The sequence below is a fragment of the Scylla paramamosain genome, chromosome 33, assembly GCF_035594125.1.
Source record: "Scylla paramamosain isolate STU-SP2022 chromosome 33, ASM3559412v1, whole genome shotgun sequence".
NCBI classification, from domain to species: Eukaryota; Metazoa; Arthropoda; class Malacostraca; order Decapoda; family Portunidae; genus Scylla; species Scylla paramamosain.
Window position 1 is genome coordinate 2,812,501 of NC_087183.1, and position 27,500 is coordinate 2,840,000.

The following is a 27,500-nucleotide window of genomic DNA, read 5'->3' on the forward strand; positions in this document are numbered from 1 at the left end:
TACCTCTAATCCATCTGCTTATGCTGTTGCTCTTTTTTCTCCGTTGGGCTCCCCCGATCACAATCTCATACCTGTATCTTGTCCTATCGCTCCAATCCCTCCTCAGGATCACCCTTAAGCGGAAGTGCCTCCGGCGTTTTGCCTTTGCTAGTTGGGGGACCTGAGGAGGTATTTTGCTGATTCTCCTTGGAGTGACTACTGCTTCCGTGTCAGAGATCCGTCTCTGTGTGCCGAGCGCATAAGAGGTGATAGTGATGTCATGGAAAGTACATTCCTCATTTTTTTTTTTTTTATTTATTTTTTCTCGGCGTAAACCTTCCAAACCTTGGTTTACCACAGCTTGTTCTCGTGTTATACATGACAGAGCAGTGGCCTACAAAAGGTACTTGAGCCTTCCATCTCCAGAATCTCATGCGTTTTATATTTCTGTCCAGAAAAATGCTAAGTCTCTTCTCCAATTAGCCAAAAACTCCTTCATTACTAGAAAGTGTCAAAATCTTTCAAGATCCAACTCCCTTCGTGACTTGTGGCATCTAGCCAAAAATACCTCCAATAACTTTGCTTCTTCTTTCCCTCCTTTATTTCAACCAGATGACACCAATGCTATTACATCTGCTCGTATCTCTAAAGCTAAACTCTTCGCTCAAACGTATTGTTCTTCGAAACTGTGCCTACGTGATTGCACCTTGCCTAGTCAAACTCTTCCAGCTCTGTCTGTCAACATCTACCTTTCAGTCTTGCTGGAAGTTTGCCTACATTCCTTCTGTTCGTAAAAAGGGTGACCGTTCTAATCCTGAAACTACTGTCTTATTCTTTAATTTCCTACCTATCTAAAGTTTTTGAATATTCTCAACAGGAAGAATCTTAAACATCTATCACTTCACAACCTTTTACCTGAATCGCAGTATGGGTTCCGTCAAGGCCGCTCTACTGGTGATCTACTGGTGATCTACTGGTGATCTACTTCCTTACTGAGTCTTGGTCATTCTCTTTTAGAGATTTTGGTGAAAATTTTCCTTCTGACTTAGACATATCAAAAGTTTTTGATAATCTGGCACAAAGCTTAGATTTCCAAATTACCTTTCTACTGTTTATATCCTTCTATCTGTAACTTTATCTTTTGTTTCCTTTCTGACTGTTCTACTGCTTCTGTGGTAGACGGTCACTGTTCTCATAAATCTATTAACAGAAGGTCAGAGTTTCCTCTTCTGTCACCCACTCTCTTCCTATTATTCATCAATGATCTTCTTAACAAAACTTCTTGTCCTATCCACTCTTACGCTCATGATACCATCCTGCTTTTTTCATAGACGTTCAACCCTTCAGGATGTAAACAGTTCACGCAGGGAAGCCACAGCTGACTTCTGATCTTTCTGAAATTTCTGATTGGGGCATAGCAAACTTGGTATTGTCCATTACCTCAAAAACTCGATTCCTTATTCTATCAACTCAACACAACCTTCCAGACAAATATACCCTCTTCTTCAATGACACTCAATAATCCCCCTTCCTCCTCTTTTACACTGAACACTCTCGATATGTCCTTTTCTTATAATTTAAACTGGAACTCCACATCTCATCTCTAGCTAAAAACATCTTCTGTTAAGTTAAGTGTTCTGAGACGTCTCCACCAGTTTTTCTCAACCCCCAGCTGCTAACTTTGTAACTGCTAACATGTCTGAAGGGGTTCCACTTATACCGCTCTTTTAGACAGGGTGGAATGAAAAGCTTTTCGTCTCATTAACTCTTCTCCTCTGTCTTCAGTCTCATTCTCATCACCGCAATGTTGCATCTATTACTATCTTCTACCGCTATTTTCGTGTTAACTGCTTTTTTGATCTTGCTAACTGCAGGCCTCCCTTCCTCTCGCGGCCTCGCTGCACAAGACTTTCTGTTGTCTCTCACCCCTTTTCTGTTCACCTCTCTAATGCAAGAATTAAGAAGTATTCACAATCATCCATCCCTTTCTCTGGTAAACTCTAGAACTTCCTACCTATTTTTGTATTTCCATATTTTTATGACTTGATTTCTTCAAGAGGGAGGTTTCAAGATACTTATCCTTCACTTTTTAAGCATCGCTTCAGACCCTGTTCGGGGACCGACACCTCAGTGGGGATTTTTTTTTTTTATTGAACTTTCGTTGCCCTTGGCTGGTGTACCTCCCACATAAATAAACAAATAAATAGATGAATATATATATATATATATATATATATATATATATATATATATATATATATATATATATATATATATATATATATATATATATATATATATATATATATATATATATATATATATATATGTATATATATTTTATATATATATTTTTTTGTTGCCAAGGGCAACAAAAACTCCAATAAAAAAGAAAAAAAAGCCCACGGATATGACAGTCCTAGAAAAGGGTCCAAAACAGGAGTAAAAAATTTAAGGATGAGTGTCTTGAAACCTCTCTCTTGAAGGAATTCAAATCATAGAAAGGTGGAAATACAGAAACAGGCAGGAAGTTCCAGAGTTTACCAGAACAAAAGTGATGAATGATTGTGAATACTGATTAACTCTTGCATTAGAGAGGTGAACAGAAAAAGGGTGAGAGAAAGCAGAAAGTCTTGTGCAGCAAGGCCGCAGGAGAAAGGGAGGCATGCAGTTAGTAAGATCAAAAGAGCAGTTAGCATGAAAATAGCGGTAGAAGATTGTTAGATATGCAATATTGCGGTGATGAGAAAGACGCTGAAGAGTTGATGAGACAGAGACAAATGATGAGACAAAAAGCTTTCCATTTCACCCTGTCTAACAGAGCGGTATGAGTGGAACTCCCTCAGACATGTGAAACATTTTCCATACATAAGTGAATAAGGCCTTTGTACAGAGTTAGCAGCTGTCGGGGGGGGGGAGATGAGAAAAACTGGCGGAGACGTCTCAGAACACCTAACTTCATAGAAGCTGTTTTAGCTAGAGATGAGATGTGAAATTTCCAGTATAGATTATAAGTAAAGGACAGACCGAGGATGTTCAGTGTAGAAGAGGGGGACAATTGAGTGTCATTGAAGAAGAGAGGATAGTTGTCTGAAAGGTTGTGTGAAGTTGATAGATAGAGGAATTGAGTTTTTGATGCATTGAGCAATACCAAGTTTGCTCTGCCCCAATCAGAAATTTTAGAAAGATCAGAAGTTAGGCGTTCTGTGGCTTCCCTAAGTGAAATGTTTACTTCCTGAAGGCTTGGACGTCTATGAAAAGACGTAGAAAAGTGCAGGGTGGTATCATCAGCGTAGGAGTGGATAGGACAAGAAGTTTGGTTCAGAAGGTCATTGATGAATAACAAGAAGAGAGTGGGTAACAGGACAGAAGCCCGAGGAACACCACTGGTAATAGATTTAAGAGAAGAACAGTGACCGTGTACCAAAGCAGCAACAGAATGGTCAGAAAGGAATTTTGTGATGAAGTTATAGAGAGAAGGAAAGAAGCCGTATGAGGGTAGTTTGGAAATCAAAGCTTTTTGCCAGATTCTACCAAAAGTTTTTGATATATCCAGGGCAACCGCAAAAATTTCACCAAAATCTCTAAAAGTGGATGACCAAACTCAGTAAGGAAACCCAGATCACCAGTAGAGCGATCTTGACGGAACCCATACCGGCGATCAGATAGAAGGTTATGAAGTGATAGATGTTTAAGAATCTTCCTGTTGAAGATAGATTCAAAAACTTTTAGATAGGCAGGAAATTAAAGTAATAGGACGGTAGTCTGAGGAATTAGAACGGTCACCCTTTTTAGGAACAGGCTGAATGTAGGCAAACTTCCAGCAAGAAGGAAAGGTAGATATTGACAGACAGAGCTGAAAGAGTTTGACTAGGCAAGGTGCAAGCACGGAGGCACAGTTTCGGAGAACAATAGGAGGAATCCCATCAGGTCCATAAGCCTTTCGTAGGTTTAGGCCAGAGAGGGCATGGAAAACATCATTGTGAAGAATTTTAATAGGTAGCATGAAGTAGTCTGAGGGTGGAGGAGAAACTTCTGGCTAGATGCCAGAAGTCACGAGGGGAGTTAGAACTTGAATGATTTTGACACTTTCTGTTAAAGAAGGAGTTTTTGGCTAGTTGGAGAACAGACTTGGCATGGTTTTGGGCAGAAATATAAAGTGCATGAGATTCTGATGATGGAAGAACCCTTTGTGGGCCGCCTCTCTATCATGTATAGTATGAGAAGAAGCTGTGTTTAACGAAGATTTGGAAGGTTTAGGTCGATAAAAAAAGGGAGGAATGTACGCCTCCATACCAGACACTATCACCTCTGTTATGCGCTCAGCACACAAAGACGGGTCTCTGGCACGGAAGCAGTAGCCATTCCAAGGAAAATCAGCAAAATACCTCCTCAGGTTCTCCCAACCAGCAGAGGCAAAACGCCAGAGGCACCTTCGCTTAGGGGGATCCTGAGGAGGGATTTGAGAGATAGGACAAGATACAGATATGAGATTGGGATCGGAGGAGCCCAACGGAGAAGAGAGGATGACAGCATAAGCAGAAGGATTAGAAGTCAGGAAAATAGTCAAGAATGTTGGGCGTATCTCCAAAACGGTCAGGAATACGGTTAGGGTGTTGCACCAATTGCTCTAGGTCATGGAGGATAGCAAAGTTGAAGGCTAGCTCACCAGGATGGTCAGTGAAGGGAGAGGAAAGCCAAAGTTGGTGGTGAACATTGAAGTCTCCAAGAATGGAGATCTCTGCAAAAGGGAAGAAAGTCAGAATATGCTCCACTTTAGAAGTTAAGTAGTTAAAGAATTTCTTATAGTCAGAGAAATTAAGTGAGAGGTAAACAGCACAGATAAATTTAGTTTGAGAGTGACTCTGTAGTCGTAGCCAGATGGTAGAAAACTCGGAAGATTCAAGAGCGTAGGCACGAGAGCAGGTTAAGTCATTGTGCACATAAACGCAACATCCAGCTTTGGATCGCAAATGCGGATAGAGAAAGTAGGAGGGAACAGAAAAGGGGCTATTGTCAGTTGTCTCAGACACCTGAGTTTCAGTGAGGAAAAGAAGATGAGGTTTAGAAGAGGAGAGGTGGTGTTCTACAGATTGAAAAACTAGATTTTAGACCGCGAATGTTGCAAATGTTAATGAAGAAAAAGTTGAGGGGGGTGTCAAGACGCTTAGGGTCGTTGTCAGGACAGTCCGACCTGGGAACATTTGTGGTCCCCTTCCCAGATGGGGACTCCGAGGCTGGTGTGGGAGTCGCCATGATAATTTTGAAATTTTGAGTGAAGGGTGTGTATGCTATTAGGTGATTGTAGTCTTGTGTGGAGGAAGAGAGTTGTCTTTAGAGGGCAGGCTGTGACTGCCCACTTGTGATGTGAGACACAAAGGGAAACGTCCAGTGAGGTCATCGCTGGTTTTAATGATAAGTTCGCAACACCCCCTGATCCAGTGCTTTAGACCTCACCGGGAGTAATTATCATTATATATATATATATATATATATATATATATATATATATATATATATATATATATATATATATATATATATATATATATATATATATATATATATATATATATATATATTCTGCTTTTGTGCATAAAAGGTCTTGTAAGATGCGATAGCACCTTGAATTGCACGTCTGAAGTGTTGACTCCGCTCTAAACTGGGATCCATGTGTATGGCAGCCTGTGCAAGGTCTTCACTAAGCTTATAAAGTACGGCCCTTTCTTTCATGGTCATGTCTTTGACCTTTAACTCCACTTCATCAGACTCATCTTCATCCTCTTTTGTGCCGTCAGGTCATCCAGAGACAACTCTTCAGCGTGATAGTCGATAAGCTCGATGATGTCATCGGGCTCCTTGTCTGCAAGGACAAGGTCAACACACTGTGTACACGACGTCCAAGGTCTACACATTGTTGCAAGGTTCCTGCAAATGACGGAAATCCAGTGGAGTGCACAGCATCATTCCAAATTGTTTTCCAAGAAACATTAACGGTAAAAGCTTTCATTTCTTTCCAAGACATTCCAATGTTGTTATTTGCGGCACGAGTATTAAAGGACTTGCACCATTCGGTCACTAGGCTACATTCCAGGGGCTTCAAAATCATAAGTTCCTTCTAATAATAGTTCATTGAAGGTCCAACGCAGAAAATATGCTTTGAAAGTAGAGATGATGCCCTGGTCAAAAGGTTGGATTAGTGAAGGAGTGTTAAGTGGCAGGTAACGGGATAATGCTGTCCTAGTCTTTTGGGTGTCCAGAAGCATTGTTCAATGAAAGGAGAACTTTAAAGGTCGGGTTCTGCTCCCTACAATATCGTTCAGCCTCTACTGCAAAGTGCTTGGTGGACCAATCTTCGAACACCTGCCCTGTTACCGGAGCTTTCTTATTAGATATCCAGAGAACAGGCAGCTTATTTTTATTTAATCCTTTTAAGGCTTGGGGGTTCTCATATCGGTACACTAACAGAGACTTCAGTTTACAGTCACCTTCAGCATTTCCACATAAAAGGAGCGTGAGTCTATCTTTGGCAGCTTTGAATCCAGGTGCTGCTTTTTCTTGTTTGGTTATGTATGCTCTGAGTGGCATGCATTCCCAAAACAAGCCCGTTTCATCTGCGTTGAAAATATGTTTTCTTGTTACGCATAACTTCTCAATGATTTGCTGAAGCTCTCCAGGTTAACGTGCAGCAGCGTCATGGTCTGCACTTGCATGCTCACCACGAATAGCCAGATTATGAAAATTGTTCCTTTTTATAAATCTGGCAAACCAACCTTTACTAGCCAAAAGTGGCTCAACAGGAGCATCGTCACCTGCTTCATGACACAAACGCTCACAGATCCTCAGCGCCTTGCACCTTAACGTAACATTCAACACACAACTTTTCTTTCTATTTGTATGGTCAGTGTGCATGATCAATAACTTTTCCATCCATTTTAGATGAAAGGCTGATGACTGAATCACTGCAACACGAATTTTATCACCACTTTTTACAATGTTGCGGATTGCAGACTCTCCGAGATTGTACACACTGCCAAAGCAGACGCATCCTCACCACCTTCTGCTCCCTTCACATTTTTTAATTTAGTTTCCAGAGTAAAAACAGTCCTTTTGCGCTAAACTGAAGGTTCACCATTTGTACTAGGAGTTGGACGTTTAGGACCCATAATGTAGTCACAAAAGAAGCACAGAATAGTTGCTCCAGTCTCGAAGAGTGAGTAGATCCTCCCGTAACAGAGTTACTGTGAGACTGATGTGCAGCGGCGGTGTAGCCGAACAGAATGGGATGCTCGCACAGTGTCCCGTTTAACCTCAGTAAGGATTCATCGCAGCGGAAAAAGCCATAAGCATTTTTTTGTTTAGAATTACCTCCTCTATCACTTTGGTTTCCATGATTTTTTTTTTTTTTTGTATCTGTAAGGGAAATGCATTTTTGTCTCAGTAGAGGGAGAGGGGAAATGAGTCTTACGTTTGGCAGAGAAAATGAGGCTGTCAGCAAACCAAAGCGGAATACGAGTTTCAAACATGAAATAAACGTCTGAAATTCTGTAATCTCAAACGTTAAGTTAAAATGTTCATGTTTTTCTTTTTTCTTTTTTTTTTTACTATATGACATACTATATACTATATGACCTACTATATATTCATATGTATTTTGAATCTTACTGAAGGGAAATCAGAACATTGATATTATACTCGAAGTTACATGTACCTCATTCAGGGTAGATCTTCGAATATGACAACCCAGAGCTGCTGATTGCTTCCGAGGAGACACACCCAAAATCTACGATTCAAGCTGATAATTATTTACCTGAGAATTAAATTTAGGATCAAAGGGAGGAAAAGGTTAATTATAGTCAAGGAAAGTGCGGGAAAACATTTGCATCCGCCACCCTCTAGTGCGAATCAGCCATCATACCTCACCAACCAGTCACACCAGTGCCGCTACTCGTATAATAACTTTTTTTTTTCGTATAAAACGAATAACTGGCACATTTAGGTTAGTCGCATATGAGCAAATTTGCATATTTCGAACTCGCATATATCGAATACGAGGTATATATATATATATATATATATATATATATATATATATATATATATATATATATATATATATATATATATATATATATGTTACAGTCAATACCTGAATCCAGACAATTTGTAAAGTGACTTATTTTTTCAGGCAATTTGTGAACTGCCTGGTTAGGTTAGGTTAGGTTAGGTTAGGTTAGGTTAGGTTAGGTTAGGTTAACCTAACCTAACCTAACCTAACCAGGCAGTTCACAAATTGCCTGAAAAAATAAGTCACTTTACAAATTGTCTGGATTCAGGTATTGACTGTAACATATATATATATATATAGAGAGAGAGAGAGAGAGAGAGAGAGAGAGAGAGAGAGAGAGAGAGAGAGAGAGAGAGAGAGAGAGAGAGAGAGAGAGAGAGAGAGAGAGAGAGAGAGGCCCCGTACATCCCAGGAACTAGTCTTCCGCCTACCTATAAGACATAATTTTGCAATATCCTTAATAGTTTATCACCCTTCCACATTTACAAATTATTCTTGAACATTTTTGTTTATGGTCCCACGTACTCCCGGACTCTAACACTGTCTATTAATAGTTTTTGGATTTAAATATTAAGAGAGATTTATTTATTTTTTTTATCAAAATGCATAGTATTATCAGTTGTAACATATTTCTTCTTAATCTACAATATTTTGTAATGGGATCTTTTTTTTGTGACTGGCCCAGCAGAAACCGGGAATATGGTAATTTTACAGTTGCCCTGTAACCCATGGAATATCCTCTGTGCGCGCCTTCTTCATCTCCATATGTCAACATCTAATTTAAGAATTGATAGCTCACAATTTCATTTTTTTTGTTCTTGTTTTTGTTTTACTGATTGAATAAGTATATACAAAATTTTATTTACATAACCAAGAAGAAAGTAAATTTTTATATTCATGACCGTTCCTTCAGGCCATAAAAAAAATTTAAATAATCATTATTATTTTTATGGTGTTATATTCTTTTTTTTTTTTTCCCATTTGCTGTTTTGTCCCATGACATAGTTGTACCCTTGGGATTTCGAAAAGTCACAACCACAAAATATACCCTAATCTAAACATGTCATATAACATACATATCAGAAATACAAACTGTACCAAAGAAATAACACCTATACAAAAAAAAAAAAAAGTCACACACATCACTTATCACACATGTCATATTCTTCATTTTATACCTTGGCCGGAACACGTCCCCCAAGAACCAGTGATCTGTCTCCCATCACATCATCCCTCTTTTTATACGAAGTACAGGCAGTGTGGCCCTCTGAATCGAGAGAGAACCGGAGAGATCCCTAACCTAACATCCCCCAAAAAATACAGATATAAAAATACAAATCAATAAATCCACATATAAAAAGAAAATAAATAAATAAAATAAAATAAATGAATAAATAAATAAATAAATAAATACAAATCAATCATCCAAAAAACTAGAAAATGCAGTTAACCAGTCACTCTTCCGCTCAACTATCAATCCCAACAGACAATCTCAGAATTTTGGCCTAGTGGTCCACCCGTCCTGAAGATGCACTCACTCTTGCACCTTTGGGATGAACAAAAGTTCACTGGGGTGAACTTTTGGGAAAACCTTTGGGTTTGGGATCTAAACCCTAACCATTAGTAAAAAACAAGGTCTACAAACTTTTATACATAGGAGGACCCTTTCCTTTTGTAATCGTAGAACGATCATTTCTTTTCATTTTTGTTCTCTCTCTCTCTCTCTCTCTCTCTCTCTCTCTCTCTCTCTCTCTCTCTCTCTCTCTCTCTCTCTCTCTCTCTCTCTCTCTCTCTCTCTCTCTCTCTCTCTCTTTCAGAGTTGGGGTCTGCTGAGATGCATCCAAACTTAACAACCGCCACCACTTACTCTTACACCTTAAATCTAATATGGCACTTTTCTATATACTTTCTGGGAGGTTTCCTCATTCTGGCAGGGACTTCCTCCTACTGAGTCTTTGGCACTCTTATTTCCGGAGGTTCCATCACCCACTCTCCCCTCCCCCCAATATGATTTTATTTTCTCTATGGGGCGCTGGAGGGTATGCCCACTAAACAAGTTATTAAGGACATAAGCGTCACCATCCCTCAACACTTCCACCATTTGGTAGTGACCGACCTACTTCACATTGAGTTTTTTACACGTAGCCGGCAAGAAAGTCTCATTTCTTACCCACACTAGGGAGTTTACTTCTAGTTTTTTCAATCCTTCGCCCCCGATTTGCAATCGTCGGCACATTTTCTCCTGTTTCTCCTCCTTCATCTCCCTCTATGCTAGGTAAGCATCCACCGCCTAACCTAGGGGGATACCTGGAGAAGAAGGCGAAGTATGGTTGTTATACTGTGGTAGTGTGGACGGCCGTGTTGAGTATTGTCTGGCACTGGGCCAGCACCTTGGGTCAGCGGAGAGGGTACTCCTGGCAGAAGGCGGTCAGAATCGTCTTCAGGGTTCAGGGCGCTCAACAATGGCTTTGCTTCGGGGGTGATATGGAATGGTGTAGTGGACATCCATCTGGTCCCTCCAGCAGAACTACTTGAAGTCCCGTGATGTAAATTCCCCGCCATTATCTGAGACTATCCCTCTAGGACTACCAAAATCGGTTATACAAATTTGCCTTGTTTCTATCCCATCAGTATTCTTATTTTTGAGGGGGTAAAACCTAGTTTACCTGCTAAAAGGATCCACTACTGTGAGTACATACCTAAAGTTGATGATGCCTGCAGTCATGTCAGTTAAATCGGTTCCTATCCTATCTTAAGGTTTATATACAGCAGGCAATTACTTTCATTGTTGTTGGGGTCCTTGGTTTCTTTTTGTTTGTTAACATAGAAAGCACCTTCTGACATAATTTTTTATACCTCCTACCAAATTACACCAGTAAAACAGACTCTCTACCCTGATTAATGTTTTCTTTTGGCCTAAATGGCCTGACTTTATATGTGAAAATTTAAGGGTTTCCTCTTTAACTTTGGAACTACAAGGTTGAAATTTAATCTGCAATCTTTTTGTTTTGTCACATAATAGAATAAATCATCATACATTGTAAACTGGGAGAGGGTTGTCCGAGGATAATAGCATTTATTTGGTATCTGACCTCCCTACAAGTATTAAATCATGGCTCTCTATTTGTAGCTCTCTAAGTTCTGTTTGGTTTTCCCCACGTAAGCTAATTCATTGATATGCTGGATTGTTGCCACAGCCCTAGAAAGTTGGTCAGCCCCATAATTATGTTTCCCATTTACATAGGCAATGTCAAAAATTATATATATATATATATATATATATATATATATATATATATATATATATATATATATATATATATATATATATATATATATATATATATATATATATATTATATATATTTTTTTTTTCTTTTTATTTATTTTCTTTTTTTTCTATTATCCACCGGTTCATTCTTGAGGACTTTTTTCTTTTTCAATATGCTGACTAAAGGTTGGTGATCTGTGAGTACTGTAAATTTTGTATTCCAGAGGTAATGTTGAAAGTATTTATACGATAAGCTTGTTTGTCAATGGGGGGTATCTATTTTCTGCAGCTTTAAGTTTTCTGGAAAAATACCCTATGGCAGAGGTAGTGCCATTATCTTGAATTTGGCTAAGTATTTATCCCACATGAGTGTTGTTTGCATCAGTGGTGACTATAAACTTTTTGGAGAAATCTGCTCTTACTAACGCAGGGGCCTATACAGATTTTGTTTTAAGGGTTTCAGAAGACTTTTGGCATTTTTTTATCCACTTAAATTCTACATTTGATCTGGTCAAGCTAGTGAATGGGGCAGCAATCTTAGCGAAATTTTCAATATGTTTCTTACAAAACCCGCACGTACCAATGAAATTTCATATTTCCTTTACATTAGTGGGAGGTTGCATCCTCACTACTGCCTCTACATTTGCAGGATTTAGACGACAGCCATTTTCTGAAACAATGTGACCTAAGAATTTTACTTCAGTTTGTCTAAATTTACACTAAGAAAGATTTTGTTCCACTCTCAGTTAATTTTTGAAATAGTTTATCTAATCTGGTGGTTAGTGCATTAAAATCATGATCCCACACAGTGAGGTCATCTAGATAATTTCTGACCCAGCCTTCTCTTACTAGTGGGGCTAAGATTTGAGCAATTTGCCAGGAAAAAAATAAAATAAATAAATAAATAGCTGGGGAACAAAAATCTCCAAAAGATAATTTCCTAGGTCTAAACAAAGAGACGCCATCACTAAAGGTAGTGACGTCGCAACTGTTTTCATGTTAGGTTACTTGAAAATATGCTTTCAAATCTAGTGGCGCAATATTTATGATCTGCTGCTGTTTCCACTAATTCTTCCAGCCGTGGTAGGGGGTAAATGTCGGCCTCTAAATGCTGATTTACTCCCCTATAATGTAAGCACATCCTTTTGGTTCCATCAGGTTTATTGACTAAATCTATGGGACTAAGCCATGCTGCTGTTGATAGCTCTATTATCTGTTTCTCTTCCATTTCTGTCAGCATCTCCGCTATGATCTCTGTCGCAGCTGGGTGCTCTTACTAGTTTTGGATTGGAAATATTATTTTTTACAGTTGATTGGTCAAAAGTTCCAATTTCATTGGAGTCAAAAATAAAAAAAAAAATTATATTTTAGAACAACTGAGTTGATATTCTCCTTTTGGGTTTTGGTTAGGTGTTTCCATTCAACTTAGTCTTTCTTCTCTATTGCCTTCACTTTAAATTTGGACCATGTATGGCATTAAATAATTTTGTATGGGATTAGTTGAAAATACCTTTGCCTCATGTACCACTCCTACTTCATGAGACACTAAAGAAGTTTCTGGAGAAATATGATATGGGCTTTACTTGCGTTTTCACTGGGGAAGTATACTTGTTGCTGTTCATTCACTGTGGTACAAAATGGGAATGGAGTACGTTTGGTATTCTTTTCTAGATGGATAACTACTGTAGTTCTTGGGTTTTCCTTAATATTGATTGGAATAAATTTCGTTTGGTAAGGGGGCAGATTCACTTTTTGATCAACCCTGAGCTGGTTAATGGTCATAAGCCTGCAAGGAACGACAGTGACTCTCTCTACTCGTCCTCTTTTCTGGAAAAAAAATGATAGGATAGAGTTCATTTCTCTATACTGGAGTTTGTTTCTTATAATCACAGGTCAGTTTATCTTTTTCTAGAACATCACAACCTAACAGCAGCTACGAATTCAGATAGCTATCCGGTACTACGGAAATCCACCGTTTGCATACTCTTTTCTCTCCTACTTCTATGTTCAGTCACACTGGGCCTTGTATTTTTAAAGGTGTCCCTGTTACTCCTCTTAGGAGAAGAGTTGCACGTCTCTGATTAATCTCGCAATTTAGAGTCTGTGCTGCTGATTGCTGTGTAGCCACTACCGGTATCTATTGAGGCCCGCACTAATCGCTGATTTACAGTGATGGATATGGTAGGGAAGGTATTTTTCCGTATTAGTCAACTACGGTATCTGGTTCCCATCACTCCTGGATGTCATGATTATTCTTACAGCATAAGTGCACAGCTTCTTCCTACTACACTTTTTCATCAAACCTCCCACTTTCCTTGACAATTGTTTGATTTGGGTTAGTAATGCATCCTTACAACGGGCTGGTTTTCCCTGATACACTTTTACTTTCCTCTTGTTTATTGCATACATTTCAGAATAAGATTTTTACTGAAAGAAAGTGTCTCATGTTCAATTATATATATAAATTTAGTTAAAGGGTAGCTCTCTTCTAAGAAGGCCTCCAATTTCTTTTAGGCCTCGGATGGCAATCCATGACAAACTTTTATTTTTGTTGTTTGATCTCTACTTGGAAATTTTTCTTTAGGGAAGTTAGTTTATATTATTGTATATTGACATCTAAATTTGTGATTAAAACAGTAAGCCTTATCTCCAGGTGCTCTAAAAATTCTTACTTCCGCCCTTGGCAGATCCAGACCATGGGGCAGCTGACTATGGCCCACAAGGCTCACTCTTTCCATTTTTCCCCTTAGGGTGCCTCACGCCAAGTAACAGGTTCATCCCATCGCTGTCACCAGTGTCACGGGGGAGGGGGCAAGTTTTTTTTTTTGTAGTGTCTTAAGATGTTTAATTTAAATTTGGGCATTGATTTCTTTTCGTATCATTAGTTGCTTTGCTTTTGTTAAGTTTAAGGTTCAATTTAGTTTTGATTTAGTTATGTCAGATCTACACTGCCATTGTCTCCTGCAGAGGCAGGAGACTCAAGTCGCGAGCCACTCCTGCTACTAGCCTTTCCCTCCATGGCGTAAGCTGAGTGCGGGTGAACAAAGAACAACGAAACATAAGAAGTAACTGTATCCACACGTGGCTACAAACCTTCCAGTTATCCTGGCGAGATCGCCAGTTTCTGTTACGACGACAGATTCCTGTTCCTCTTACAGCTGCCTCGAACAGGGATAGCTCCCCATCAAGTCACCACCTATGTGACTTGGTGCAAGGCTTCATATGGGTTACAAAGTTCCCGTTTGACTCTTATACCCTTTGCACAGACGGTCATAACACCAGTTTACACATATGAGGTCTTTGGCCTATTTCACTCATGTACAGGCAAGAGAATATTATAACACCAATAGAATCATTCTCCACTCGCAGAGAAAGAATCGTCAGCCATGTTCTTGAAAGGGACAATTTCAGTGAAGAGCACACACTCAACTGCCCCCTTCTTCTATACTAAAAATCCTCGGTCTGTCCTTTTCTTATAATCTAAACTGGAAACTTCACGTCTCATATCTAGATAAAACAGCCTTTATGAAGTTACGCTTTCTGAGACGTCTCCACCAGTTTTTCTCACACCCCGCCCCTCTGTTGCTAACTCTGTGCAAGGGCTTAATCCGTCCATGTATTGGATATACTTCACATGTCTGGGGGGGAGGGGATGTTCTGATTGCTTGCTGTCACCACTGGTTTCGATGTGAATAAAAGTGAGAGTGTCTTATCCACCCATTGCTACCCCTGTTCTAGTTTAGACGAGATACTTGCCGCCTCTGTTGAGATGATCCTTGCCACCGCTGGATCAAATGAGGAGTTTGGTGTGGTGGTAGTGTGGAGGACCGGGTAGTGAGTTTGGTATTGTTAGTAGCATGGAGATCGTGGATGGTTGATATTGTTGATGTGTGCGAGTAAAAGACACGATTTATAAAAGTTCTTGATTTAATAATGGAGAGAATGAACACACTTGATACGAGACAGTTTATTACAGACGTGACGAATGATCGTGCGCTCTCTCTCTGAACTGAAATCAGCTGGACTGTTTGTGGACTGAGGATGAACTGACCAGACTCTCTCAAGATAAGATTGACTCTCTCGGACTCTGACTGCGAATGGACTGACTCGGACTGACTGACTGACTGACTGAGACCGACTATGTATACAGGCTCTATTTGCGTCAGAGAAATGGATCATGATACAGCTTTTGGGGTGAAGAAATGACCAATGAGATGCTAGGAAATAGGGCAAATTGACTATGACAGCGGTCGTTATTTTGGCCAATGACCAGGGAGGAAGACTCAGAAGTGCAGGTGTTTTCCCTAAGGATTGGAAGTGTGTGTGAATTCCCTTGAGAGAGAGAGAGAGAGAGAGAGAGAGAGAGAGAGAGAGAGAGAGAGAGAGAGAGAGAGAGAGAGAGAGAGAGAGAAGGAGGAGAGAGGTTAAAATTAGAAAAGACTGGTTGGCCATGGGCACACATGGGGTGAACGTATGAGCACACCGCATGTGGAATGGATATATATATATATATATATATATATATATATATATATATATATATATATATATATATATATATATATATATATATATATATATATATATATATATATATATATATATATATATATATTAAGACTGATACAAGGGTTCCACTCTTACCACTCTTTTAGACAGGGTGGAATCTAATTTTTTTCCTTTCATCAACTCCTTTCATCTTCTCAACTCCTTTTTAGCCACTTTTTTTCATCGCCGCAATGTTGCATCTTTTGCTGTCTTCTACCGTTATTTTCATACTAACTGCTCTTTTGATCTTGCTAACTGCATACCTCTCCTCCTCCCGCGACCTCACTGCAAAAGACTTTCTTCTTTCTCTCATTCCTATTCAGTCCATCTCTCTAATGCAAGAATTAACCAGTATTCTCAATTATTCACCCCTTTCTCTGGTAAACTCTGGAACTCCCTGCCTGCTTCTGTATTTCCATCTTCCTATGACTTGAACTTCAAAAGGGAGGCTTCAGAACAACAGTTTCTCTGGAAGTCCACAATACGAGTATAGTGGTGGTTTTGGAAATAAGTCGGGGCGATTTAACCATGTTGGTAATAAGTCTCCATCTAGCTGATGACGGAGACAGTCTGGGAGTATGCAACACAGCACTCCGCGTTATGGTATGCAGCTCATGTACCATTACTGCAAGAATACTGGGCATTTTAATTACAATTGCCCAAAATTAGTAACGGCTCCTACTTCCAAGACCTCCCAGGTGGCTTTGATTGTGTCTCAGGGCCGGGAACAGAAGAGTGATGAAGTCCGGGTTGTGTTTGGTTGTGAGGGTGGAAAGGCCGTTGTGGCCACTGCCACCGTTTGTTAATACCTCACCATCCTTTTTTTAATGACACTTGCATTGTTTTTTTTTTATTTATTTTTTTTTTTTTACAGACACCACAATACTTGCCAGCGTTTCCTCCAGGCGTTGGAACTTTTCCATGGATGACCGAGTGAGGTCACACAGTCAGACTGACCGTGTTAATCCATAGGTCACTTCCTTTCGCGCTCGTTCTCGTCACCTCCACAGCCGAGAAAAGAGCTTATTTACTCTGTTTAATAAGTATTTTTGGGAAGAAAAGGCTAATAGAGGGTCATTACTTGACCCCTCAAGAGCTGTTACCCGAATAGCGAAAGCCACCAACGTGAGCGAGGCAACAGTTAGAACTTGTTCATCTCCCGGTGAAGCTCACATGACACAGAGGAAAATATTTCCTTCAAAGGATACACTGAATCTCTACAGAAGATTTTCAGATATTGGATTCAGATACAGAAAAGTTGATGGCCGCAGATTTCTCATGGATAGGAGTGATGTTGTTGCTGCCCGTATCTGATTTTTGAGAGAAACGCGGCGTCTGAAGCAGTCTTCCCAGGCGAACATCGTTTACCTGGATGAGACCTGGCTCAACCAAAGTTACACCGTAGGAAAATGTTGGACTGACACCACATTTGGAGCAGCAAAAGGAGTACAACCACCGACAGGAAAGGGAGGCTGTCTCATAATTCTCCAGGCAGAAACAAAAGATGGTTTCATCAATAATGTAGAACTGATCTTCCAGGCAAAAAAAAAACGACGGGATTACCACAAACGTATGAATTCCACGGTGTTTGAGGAGCTGTTCAGGAATCAGCTGCTGCCCAACATCGCACCAAACTCCGTCATCGTCATGGATAACGCTCCTTAACACTCCGTGCTACGAGAGAAAGTACCAAGCTCTTCGTGGAGGAAGGCGGAACTGAAGAAGTGGCTTGAAAGGAAAGATGTCCATCTCAGTGTGAACTACTGAAGGCAGAGCTGTATGAGCTTACCAAGAAATAAGCAATCGGAGAAAAAAAATATCCCATTGAAAGTATTGCAGACTTGGCAGGCCATAGGGATGTAGGGTTACCAACATACCACTGTCAATACAACCCCACTGAGCTCATATGGGCTCAGGTCAAGTCTTATATCGCCAAACAAAATAACTTTAAAATAGCTGACTTGAAACATCTGGTGAAGTAAGCCTTGCGTCACATCACGCCACACAACTGGATGCAAGCTATTGCCCCATGTTGAACACCTTCAAGAAGATGGGCAACAAGACACAGTGGTGGATCACTTCGTGAATTCTCTGATCATCGACATTGCTGAAAGTTCAGACGGAATGCTGTCTGATTAATGATAAGAGAGAGGATTAGGCCTCCAGGGGAAACCTCTATAAACAAAAAAAAAAATGTGCCTTGACTTTTACCTCGATGGTGGTGTGGAAAAAGAGTCGTAACTAAAAAAAAATATATAGCATTATAGTTTAAGGGAAACATCATATCTAAAAGGAAAACTATTACATTTAAACGAAATTCACAATGGAGAGAGAGAGAGAGAGAGAGAGAGAGAGAGAGAGAGAGAGAGAGAGAGAGAGAGAGAGAGAGAGAGAGAGAGCAGCTTGACTGACTGACAAACAGTGGATTTTTTCTCAAATTTTAATGATTCATAGGCAAGAATAGATCTCTGATGAAAATAAATTTGCAAGAAATGTAGATTGCAGAGAGAGAGAGAGAGAGAGAGAGAGAGAGAGAGAGAGAGAGAGAGAGAGAGAGAGAGAGAGAGAGAGGTAGTTTGACTGACAGGCAAAATTCTTTTCTCAAATACTAGTGATTCATAAGATAAGTGATTCATAATTCTAGTGATTCTCTGATGAAAAAATATTTGCATGAAATGTAGATTATATATGCAGAGAGAGAGAGAGAGAGAGAGAGAGAGAGAGAGAGAGAGAGAGAGAGAGAGAGAGAGATGGTGTGTGGGGAGTAAGGTTATCAGTGACACATAGGCTCTAATCCGATAATTGGCCTAGTACAAGGTTTGGCAGCACCGTTTCAAGACGCTTATCCTTCAATTTTTGGCTACCGCTTTGTACCCTCTTTATGGGACTGGCATTTCAGTGGGCATTTTTTTTTTTTATCGGATTTTTGTTGCCCTTGGTCAGTGTCCCTCCTACATAAAAAAATAAATAAATAAAAATAAATAAATAAATAAATAAATAAATAAATAAATAAATAAATATATATATATATATATATATATATATATATATATATATATATATATATATATATATATATATATATATATATATATATATATATATATATATATATATATATATATATATTTTTTTTTTTTTTCTTTTTTATTTATTTATTTATTTTTTTTTTTTATGTAGAAGGGACACTGACCAAGGGCAACAAAAATCCGATAAAAAAAAAGCCCACTGAAATGCCAGTCCCATAAAAAGCGTCCAAAGCGGTAGTCAAAAATTGAAGGATAAGTGTCTTGAAACCTCCCTCTTGAAGGAATTCAAGTCATAGGAAGGTGGAAATACAGAAGCAGGCAGGGAGTTCCAGAGTTTACCAGAGAAAGGGATGAATGATTGAGAATACTGGTTAATTCTTGCGTTAGAGAGGTGGACAGAATAGGGGTGAGAGAAAGAAGAAAGTCTTGTGCAGCGAGGCCGCGGGAGGAGGGGAGGCATGCAGTTAGCAAGATCAGAAGAGCAGTTAGCATGAAAATAGTGGTAGAAGACAGCTATAAATGCAACATTGCATTATATATATATATATATATATATATATATATATATATATATATATATATATATATATATATATATATATATATATATCTGAGGAGGAGGCAGTAGACACCTGCCGAAACGATAATTACTCCCAGTGAGGTCTAAAGCACTGTTCAGGGGGTGCTGTGAACTTATCATTAAACCCAGCTGTGACCTCACTGAACGTTTCCCTTTGTGTCTCACAACACAAGGGGGCAGTCACAGCCTGCCCTCTAAAGACAACTCTCTTCCTCCACACGAAACTACAAGCACCTAATAACACACACACCCTTCACTCAAAAATTTTAAACTCATGGCGACTCCTACACCAGCCTCAGAGTCCCCATCTGGGGAGGGGACCATAAATGTCCCCAGGTCGGACTGCCTTTCCGTCGACGACCCTAAGTGTCTTGACACCCCCCCTCAACTTTTTCTTCATTAACTTCTGCAACATTTGCGGTCTAAGATCTAATTTTCAATCTGTAGAACACCACCTCTCCTATTCTAAACCTCATCTTCTTTTCCTCACTGAAACTCAGGTGTCTGAGGCAACTGACAGTAGCCCCTTTTCTATTCCCTCCTACTTTCTTTATCCTCATTTTTTATCCAAAGCTGGATGTTGCGTTTATATGCACAATGACTTAACCTGCTCTCGTGCCCACGATCTTGAATCTTCCGAGTTTTCCACCATCTGGCTACAACTACAGAGTCATTCTCATACTAAATTTATCTGTGCTGTATACCTCTCTCCTAACTCCTCTGACTACTTAACTTCCAAAGTGGAGCACATTCTGACCCTCTTCCCTTTTGCAGAGATCTCCATTCTTGGAGACTTCAATGTTCACCACCAGCTTTGGCTTTCCTCTCCCTTCAGTGACCATCCTGGTGAACTAGCCTACAACTCTGCTATCCTCCATGACCTACAGCAATTGGTGCAACACCCTACTCATATTCCTTACCGTCTTGGAGATACGCCCAACATTCTTGACCTTTTCCTGACCTCTAATCCTTCTGCTTATGCTGTCACCCTTTCTTCTCCGTTGGGCTCCTCCGATCACAATCTCATATCTTTATCTTGTCCTATCACTCCAATCCCTCCTCAGGATCCCCCTAAGCGAAGGTGCCTCTGGCGTTTTGCCTCTGCTAATTGGGGGGACCTGAGGAGGTATTTTGCTGATTTTCCTTGGAATGACTACTGCTTCCGTGTCAGAGAACCGTCTTTGTGTGCTGAGCACATAACAGAGGTGATAGTGTCTGGCATGGAGGCGTACATTCCTCACTCTTTTTCTCATCCTAAACCTTCTAAACCTTGGTTTAACACAGCTTGTTCTCGTGCTATACATGATACAGAGGTGGCCCACAAAAGGTACTTAAGCCTTCCATCACCCGAATCTCATGCACTTTATATTTCTGCCCGGAACCATGCCAAGTCTGTTCTCCAACTAGCCAAAAACTCCTTCATTAACAGAAAATGTCAAAACCTTTCAAGATCTAACTCCCCTCGTGATTTCTGGCATCTAGTCAAAAACATCTCCAATAACTTTGCTTCTTCTTCTTTCCCTCCTCTACTTCAACCAGATGGCACCACTGCTATCACATCTATTTCTAAAGCTGAACTCTTTGCTCAAACCTTTGCTAAAAACTCTACCTTGGACGATTCTGGGCTTGTTCCTCCCTCTCCTCCACCCTCTGACTACTTCATGCCACGTATTAAAATTCTTCGCAATGATGTTTTCCATGCCCTCGCTGGCCTAAACCCTCGGAAGGCTTATGGACCTGATGGGGTCCCTCCTATTGTTCTCCGAAACTGTGCCTCCGTGCTTGCACCTTGCCTAGTCAAACTCTTTCAGCTCTGTCTGTCAACATCTACCTTTCCTTCTTGCTGGAAGTTTGCCTACATTCAACCTGTTCCTAAAAAGGGTGACCGCTCTAATCCCTCAAACTACCGTCCTATTGCTTTAATTTCCTGCTTATCTAAAGTTTTTGAATCTATCCTCAACAGGAAGATTCTTAAACATCTATCACTTGACAACCTTCTATCTGATCGCCAGTATGGGTTCCGTCAAGGCCGCTCTACTGGTGCTCTTCTGGCTTTCCTTACTGAGTCTTGGTCATCCTCTTTTAGAGACTTTGGTGAAACTTTTGCTGTTGCCTTGGACATATCAAAAGCCTTTGATAGAGTCTGGCACAAAGCTTTGATTCCAAACTACCCTCCTACGGTTTCTATCCTTCTCTCTGTAACTTCATCTCAAGTTTCCTTTCTGACCATTCTATTGCTGCTGTGGTAGATGGTCACTGTTCTTCTCCTAAATCTATTAACAGTGGTGTTCCTCAGGGTTCTGTCCTGTCACCCACTCTCTTCTTATTATTCATTAATGATCTAAACAAAACTTCTTGTCCTATCCACTCCTATGCTGATGATACCACCCTGCACTTTTCCACGTCTTTTCATAGACGTCCAACCCTTCAGGAGGTAAACATATCACGCAGGGAAGCCACAGAACGCCTGACTTCTGATCTTTCTAAAATTTCTGATTGGGGCAGAGCAAACTTGGTATTGTTCAATGCCTCAAAAACTCAATTCCTCCATCCATCAACTCGACACAACCTTCCAGACAACTATCCCCTCTTCTTCAATGACACTCAACTGTCCCCCTCTTCTACACTGAACATCCTCGGTCTGTCCTTTACTTATAATCTGAACTGGAAACTTCACATCTCATCTCTAGCTAAAACAGCTTCTATGAAGTTAGGTGTTCTGAGACGTCTCCGCCAGTTTTTCTCAGCCCCCCAGCTGCTAACTCTGTACAAGGGCCTTATCCGTCCATGTATGGAGTATGCTTCACATGTCCTGGGGGGGTTCCACTCATATTGCTCTTCTAGACAGGGTGGAATCAAAAGCTTTTCGTGTCATCCACTCCTCTCCTCTAACTGACTGTCTTCAGCCCCTCTCTCACCGTTGCAATGTTGCATATCTAGCTGTCTTCTACCGCTATTTTCATGCCAACTGCTCTTCTGATCTTGCTAACTGCATGCTTCCCCTCCTTCCGTGGCCTCGCTGCACAAGACTTTCTTCTTTCTCTCACCCCTATTCTGTCCACCTCTCTAACGCAAGAGTTAACCAGTATTCTCAATCATTCATCCCTTTCTCTGGTAAACTCTGGAACTCCCTGCCTGCTTCTGTATTTCCACCTTCCTATGACTTGAATTCCTTCAAGAGGGAGGTTTCAAGACACTTATCCACCAATTTTTGACCACTGCTTTGACCCTTTTATGGGACTGGCATTTTAGTGGGCATTTTTTTTATTAGATTTTTGTTGCCCTTGGCCAGTGTTCTTTCTACATAAAAAAAAAAAAAAAAAAAAAAAAAAAAATATATATATATATATATATATATTTTTTTTTTTTTTTCATTTCGTCCTGATTACTCTAGAATTACCCTAAATGATCCAATACGCTAAGCAAGATACGATTAGGCGAGCTTAATCGTATCTTAAGATAAGATTAGGGTAGGCGAGCCCTGCTCGACGTCTCTCTCAGAACAGGTTAGCATGAAAAAAACATTGCACTTCTTAGAATTCTAGCAATTAAATTATGAGAACTGGATGAATACTGATTATTTTATCGTCAAAAAGAAACTCTTCTACTATAAACTAGTTGGCACTGAAACTAAAAAAAATCAATTAATACTAGGATAGATTAGTCATGGAAGACAGTCTGTTCCTGCGGGGATTCTTATGGCAATCTCATGGCAGCTAGCTCCCGTTCTTAATCGTACGTACCCTAAAAATACCCTAAATGACGCAATACCTTAAACGAGATCCGATTAGCCTAGTTTAGTGTAATTTATATAGTTTAGAGTAGGCGAGCCCCGCCCGCCACGTCTCTCTTAGCACGGGCTAGCATTTCTCTTCTGAAAATTCTAGCGATTAAATTATGAGGATTGGATGAATACTGGTTACTTTATCGTCAAGAGAAACCCGTCTGCTATAAACTAGGTAGGGCTCAAACTGAAAAAAAAAAAAAAAAGATTCAGTTATAACTAGGGTAAATTAGTCAGGGAAATCACATGGCAGTTAGCTGCCATTCTTAATCGTATGTCTGGCGTTCGCACTCTCTCTCATCCTCTTCCTCTTCATTCTTAATTCTCTCTCACTTCTTCCTCTCTTGTTCGTGTTACCTCGCTTTACCTTATTGCATGCAACTATATATATATATATATATATATATATATATATATATATATATATATATATATATATATATATATATATATATATATATATATATATATATATATATATATATATATATATACAGATGACAGACGTACGATTACAGGTGGACGTTCACCCCCATGATATTACGAAAGAATCCTCGCGCGCATAGTCTCTCTTTCCCAAATTAATTTACCATATTTTGAAATGTCCCTTTTGATTGAGACTCACACAGTTAATAGCAGAAGATTTACCCTTGGGGATAAAGTTGTCAGTATCCACCTATCCCCTATAGCTTAGTCATGAGAATTGACATAATTAAAGTATTCATAAAAGCCAGAGCTGAGAGAGAGCTGGCGGGCGGAGCGAGTGTGTGTATTTCACTTGACCTCCCTTTCTTGTTCCTCCCTCCCTCCCCGTAGCAGCAGAGTTGGAGAGTGGCACACTTTTTCTTCGGCTGCGTGTGCGTGCTTGCCGAGTTCTTATACAGTGAGAGGTAAATTACCCTCCTATGTGTTTATGGACACTTGTCTGTATCCATGTCTCTTGTTAGTGAGTTTGTTGTATTAAATGCTGAGGTTGCTCAGCCGCAGAGGACTTAAAAGTGATTAGTAATGTAGTGAAATTTGCCCCCTCTTCAGGCCCTGATCAGGGCTGCCGTCCAGGAGGCAGTAAACAACACTACTCACCAAGAGGCTATAACACGCCGGTGGACAGTGGGGGGAATTCGTTACGTGGGCGATTGTCCATCAGGGTTTTTATACCTCGACCATATACATGATGCTGCTCGTTGTAACTGTTTCTCCGTGTTTGTCGATCCTTTCACAGCTGTGGGAATTAATTGTTGTTGTAGTATTTCCCTTGTCTGTGGGTGCGTAAACAGACTGGCGACCTCATTCGTGTGACCTGTGTTATGCCCGTTGATAAGAAGAGTGCACGTGTCAAAAGTGGACCTTGTAACACGTATTAACCCCTGCACACACTCACGTACATGAATTAGGGAGACCTAGTCCAGTTGTGGCAGCTTTGCGGAGGGGCAGGAAACAGTGGGGATATATATATATATATATATATATATATATATATATATATATATATATATATATATATATATATATATATATATATATATATATATATATATATATATATATATATATATATATATATATATATATATATATATATATATATATATATATATATATATATATATATATGCACACACACACACACACACACACACAATGAGGTATGCATACAACGTATTTGACTTAGGACATAAAAGAAAAAAAATTACTATTTTCAATTTCTTGCAATTTCTTTTAATCTGTTGAACAACGGAATAAAGTCACGTTCCGGTTTTCTTTCTGAGAGAGTGGACGTTACTCTAATCCCAGAAAGTTTTAAAGATTTAGATGTTAAGGGTTTGGAATAACCCATTCGATCTATCCTAGCCGGTACCAAGTTAACCCTTTCCTTTAACTTTTACCTTGGCACAGTTCTCCACTCCAGAACCCACACTCAGTGCTAGATGGGTTGGGATAAAACATACAAATAATAATACAAACAAAGAGTATATTCTCACTGATACAAACTTACAAAACAAAATTATGCACATTAGGAAAATCTAGGGAATAACTTCTACCCTAGTCCAACTCAACTTACCTCCTTCACTCAGTCACTGCACAACTTCCCACACTCGTGTGTCTTATTTCACCATAAGCATTTCCTAAGGTTACACACACTAACATACGGCATCACACTGCACATCAAAAAACACCTTTAACCCTCTCACAGGTCGCTGAAATATTTTCTTGGACACAACCCAGATACAAATTTCCTCACAATATTCACACTTCAACGCCTCAAATTTCTCAAAGCATCACCACTTCACCAATACAACTCACCACAGCTCGCAACACCACGGCTGTCAAAAACACTTCACTTCCTCAGCCCACAAAGCTCCACTACTCAACACCGAACACAGCTGAATAACTCAGTTTCATTAGACAGGAGCTCTTGAACCCTATAAGATACACCAACCTCATCCTGAATCTCAGGGCAACGTTATCTCACATCCAACACTTCCAAGCAATCTCTCCAGCTTCCACAAATCATCCAAACACAGCCATCTCCACTAAGGACGCTCCCATCGCTCAAAACAACCTCCAGAGAAGTGTTGCCAGATGGTCCCTGTAAATTTTCCATAAACACACCATCCAAATCACTCTTCTTTCCTATATACATGAACACAAAGCACGTGAGAATAAAGAAATGATTTTTTTTTATGGCATTTTATGAATAAACAGATCCCAGATTGTTTATAATAATAATATAATATAATATAATATATATATATATATATATATATATATATATATATATATATATATATATATATATATATATATATATATATATATATATATATATATATATATATATATATATATATATATATATATATATAAGAAAATAGAAAATGGGTTAGAGAATAATAAAAGAAAATATGTTGTTTTCAGAGCCAACTTGATTAACAACGTAACACTTAATTAGCGACTTGATTTACTCTCATGCCCAAGGACTTGGATTTTCCGAATTTTCTATCATCTCGAGATGACTAAAAAGTCACTTTCATACTAAATTTATCTATTCTGTATACCTCTCACGTAACGCCTCTGAGAAAAAAAAAAAAAAATTGAATACTTAACTTTTAAAGTGAGGCATATCCTGACTCTTTTCCCTTTTGCGGAAATCTCCATTCTTGGAAACTTCAATGATTACCAACAGCTTTGGTTTTCCTCTTCACTCACTGACTATCCTGGTCAAGTAGGTTTTAACTTTTCCATTCTCTACGATCTAGAGCAACTGGTGTAACACCCTACTCTTATTCCTGACCGTCTTGAGGACATGTACATTCTTGACATTTTCCTAATCTCTATTCTTTCTGCTTATACTGTCACCCTTTCTCTTTCTTTGGCCTCCTCTGATCACAACCTCATATCTGTATCTTGTCTTATCGCTCCAGTTCCTTCTCAAGATATCCCAAAGCGGAGGTGCCGCTGGCCTTTTACCTTTGCTAATTGGGGGAATCTGAGGAGGTATTATTCTGATTTCTACTGGAATGACTACCGCATCAGTGTCAGAGATCCGTCTCTGTGTGCTGAGGTGATAGTGTCTGGCATAGAGGCCTACATTCCTTACTCCTGCTATCTACCTAAATACCTTCCAAACCTTACAAAACAAAGGGTACTTGAGCCTTCCATCACCAGAATCTCAGGCAGTTTATATTTCTGCCCAGAATCACGCCAAGTCTGTTCTCCAACTAGCCTAAAACTCATTCATTAATAAAATTGTTAACATTTATCAAGATCCAACTCACCTCTTGATATCTGGCACATAGCCAAAAATGTCTCCAATAACTTTGCCTCCATCATCTTTCCCTCCTTTATTTCGAACCTTTGCTAAAAAAAAAAAAAAAAAAAAAAAAACTCTTGTTCCACCCCCTCCCCCACCGACCGACTACTTCATGCTACCCATTAACATCCTTCGCAGTGATGTTTTTCATCCTCCAGTTGGCCATAACCTTCGAAAGACTAATGGACCTGATGGCGTCCCTTCTTTTTATCTTTGAAACTGTGCTTTCGCGCTTAAACCTTGCCTAATCAAACTCTTCCAACCCTATCTATAAACATATTCCTTTTATTCTTGCTTGAAGTTTACCTACATTCAGCCTGTTTTTGAAAAGAGTGCTCTAATCCCGCAACTACCATCCTGTTGTTTTAATTGACTGCCTCTCTAAAGTTTTTAATATATCCTCAATTGAAAGATTCTTAAACATTTA

General features: G+C 39.5%; 1 protein-coding gene across 6 annotated transcripts in view; it reads right to left on the reverse strand.

Moving 5' to 3' along the window:
• Positions 1-27,500, reverse strand: part of LOC135089534 (uncharacterized) — a 177,131-nt gene that overhangs the window by 31,531 nt on the left and 118,100 nt on the right. The window contains exon 10 of one of the 6 annotated variants that reach the window (XM_063985183.1): positions 11,468-13,145. The exons of 4 other annotated variants lie outside the window; for them this stretch is intronic. In XM_063985183.1, the coding sequence (XP_063841253.1) occupies positions 12,864-13,145 (282 nt within the window). In that variant the 3' untranslated portion in view covers positions 11,468-12,863. Of the gene's footprint in view, positions 1-11,467; positions 13,146-25,214; positions 25,850-27,500 lie in introns of those variants that run through there. One more of the 6 variants, XM_063985186.1, reaches the window with a different exon arrangement.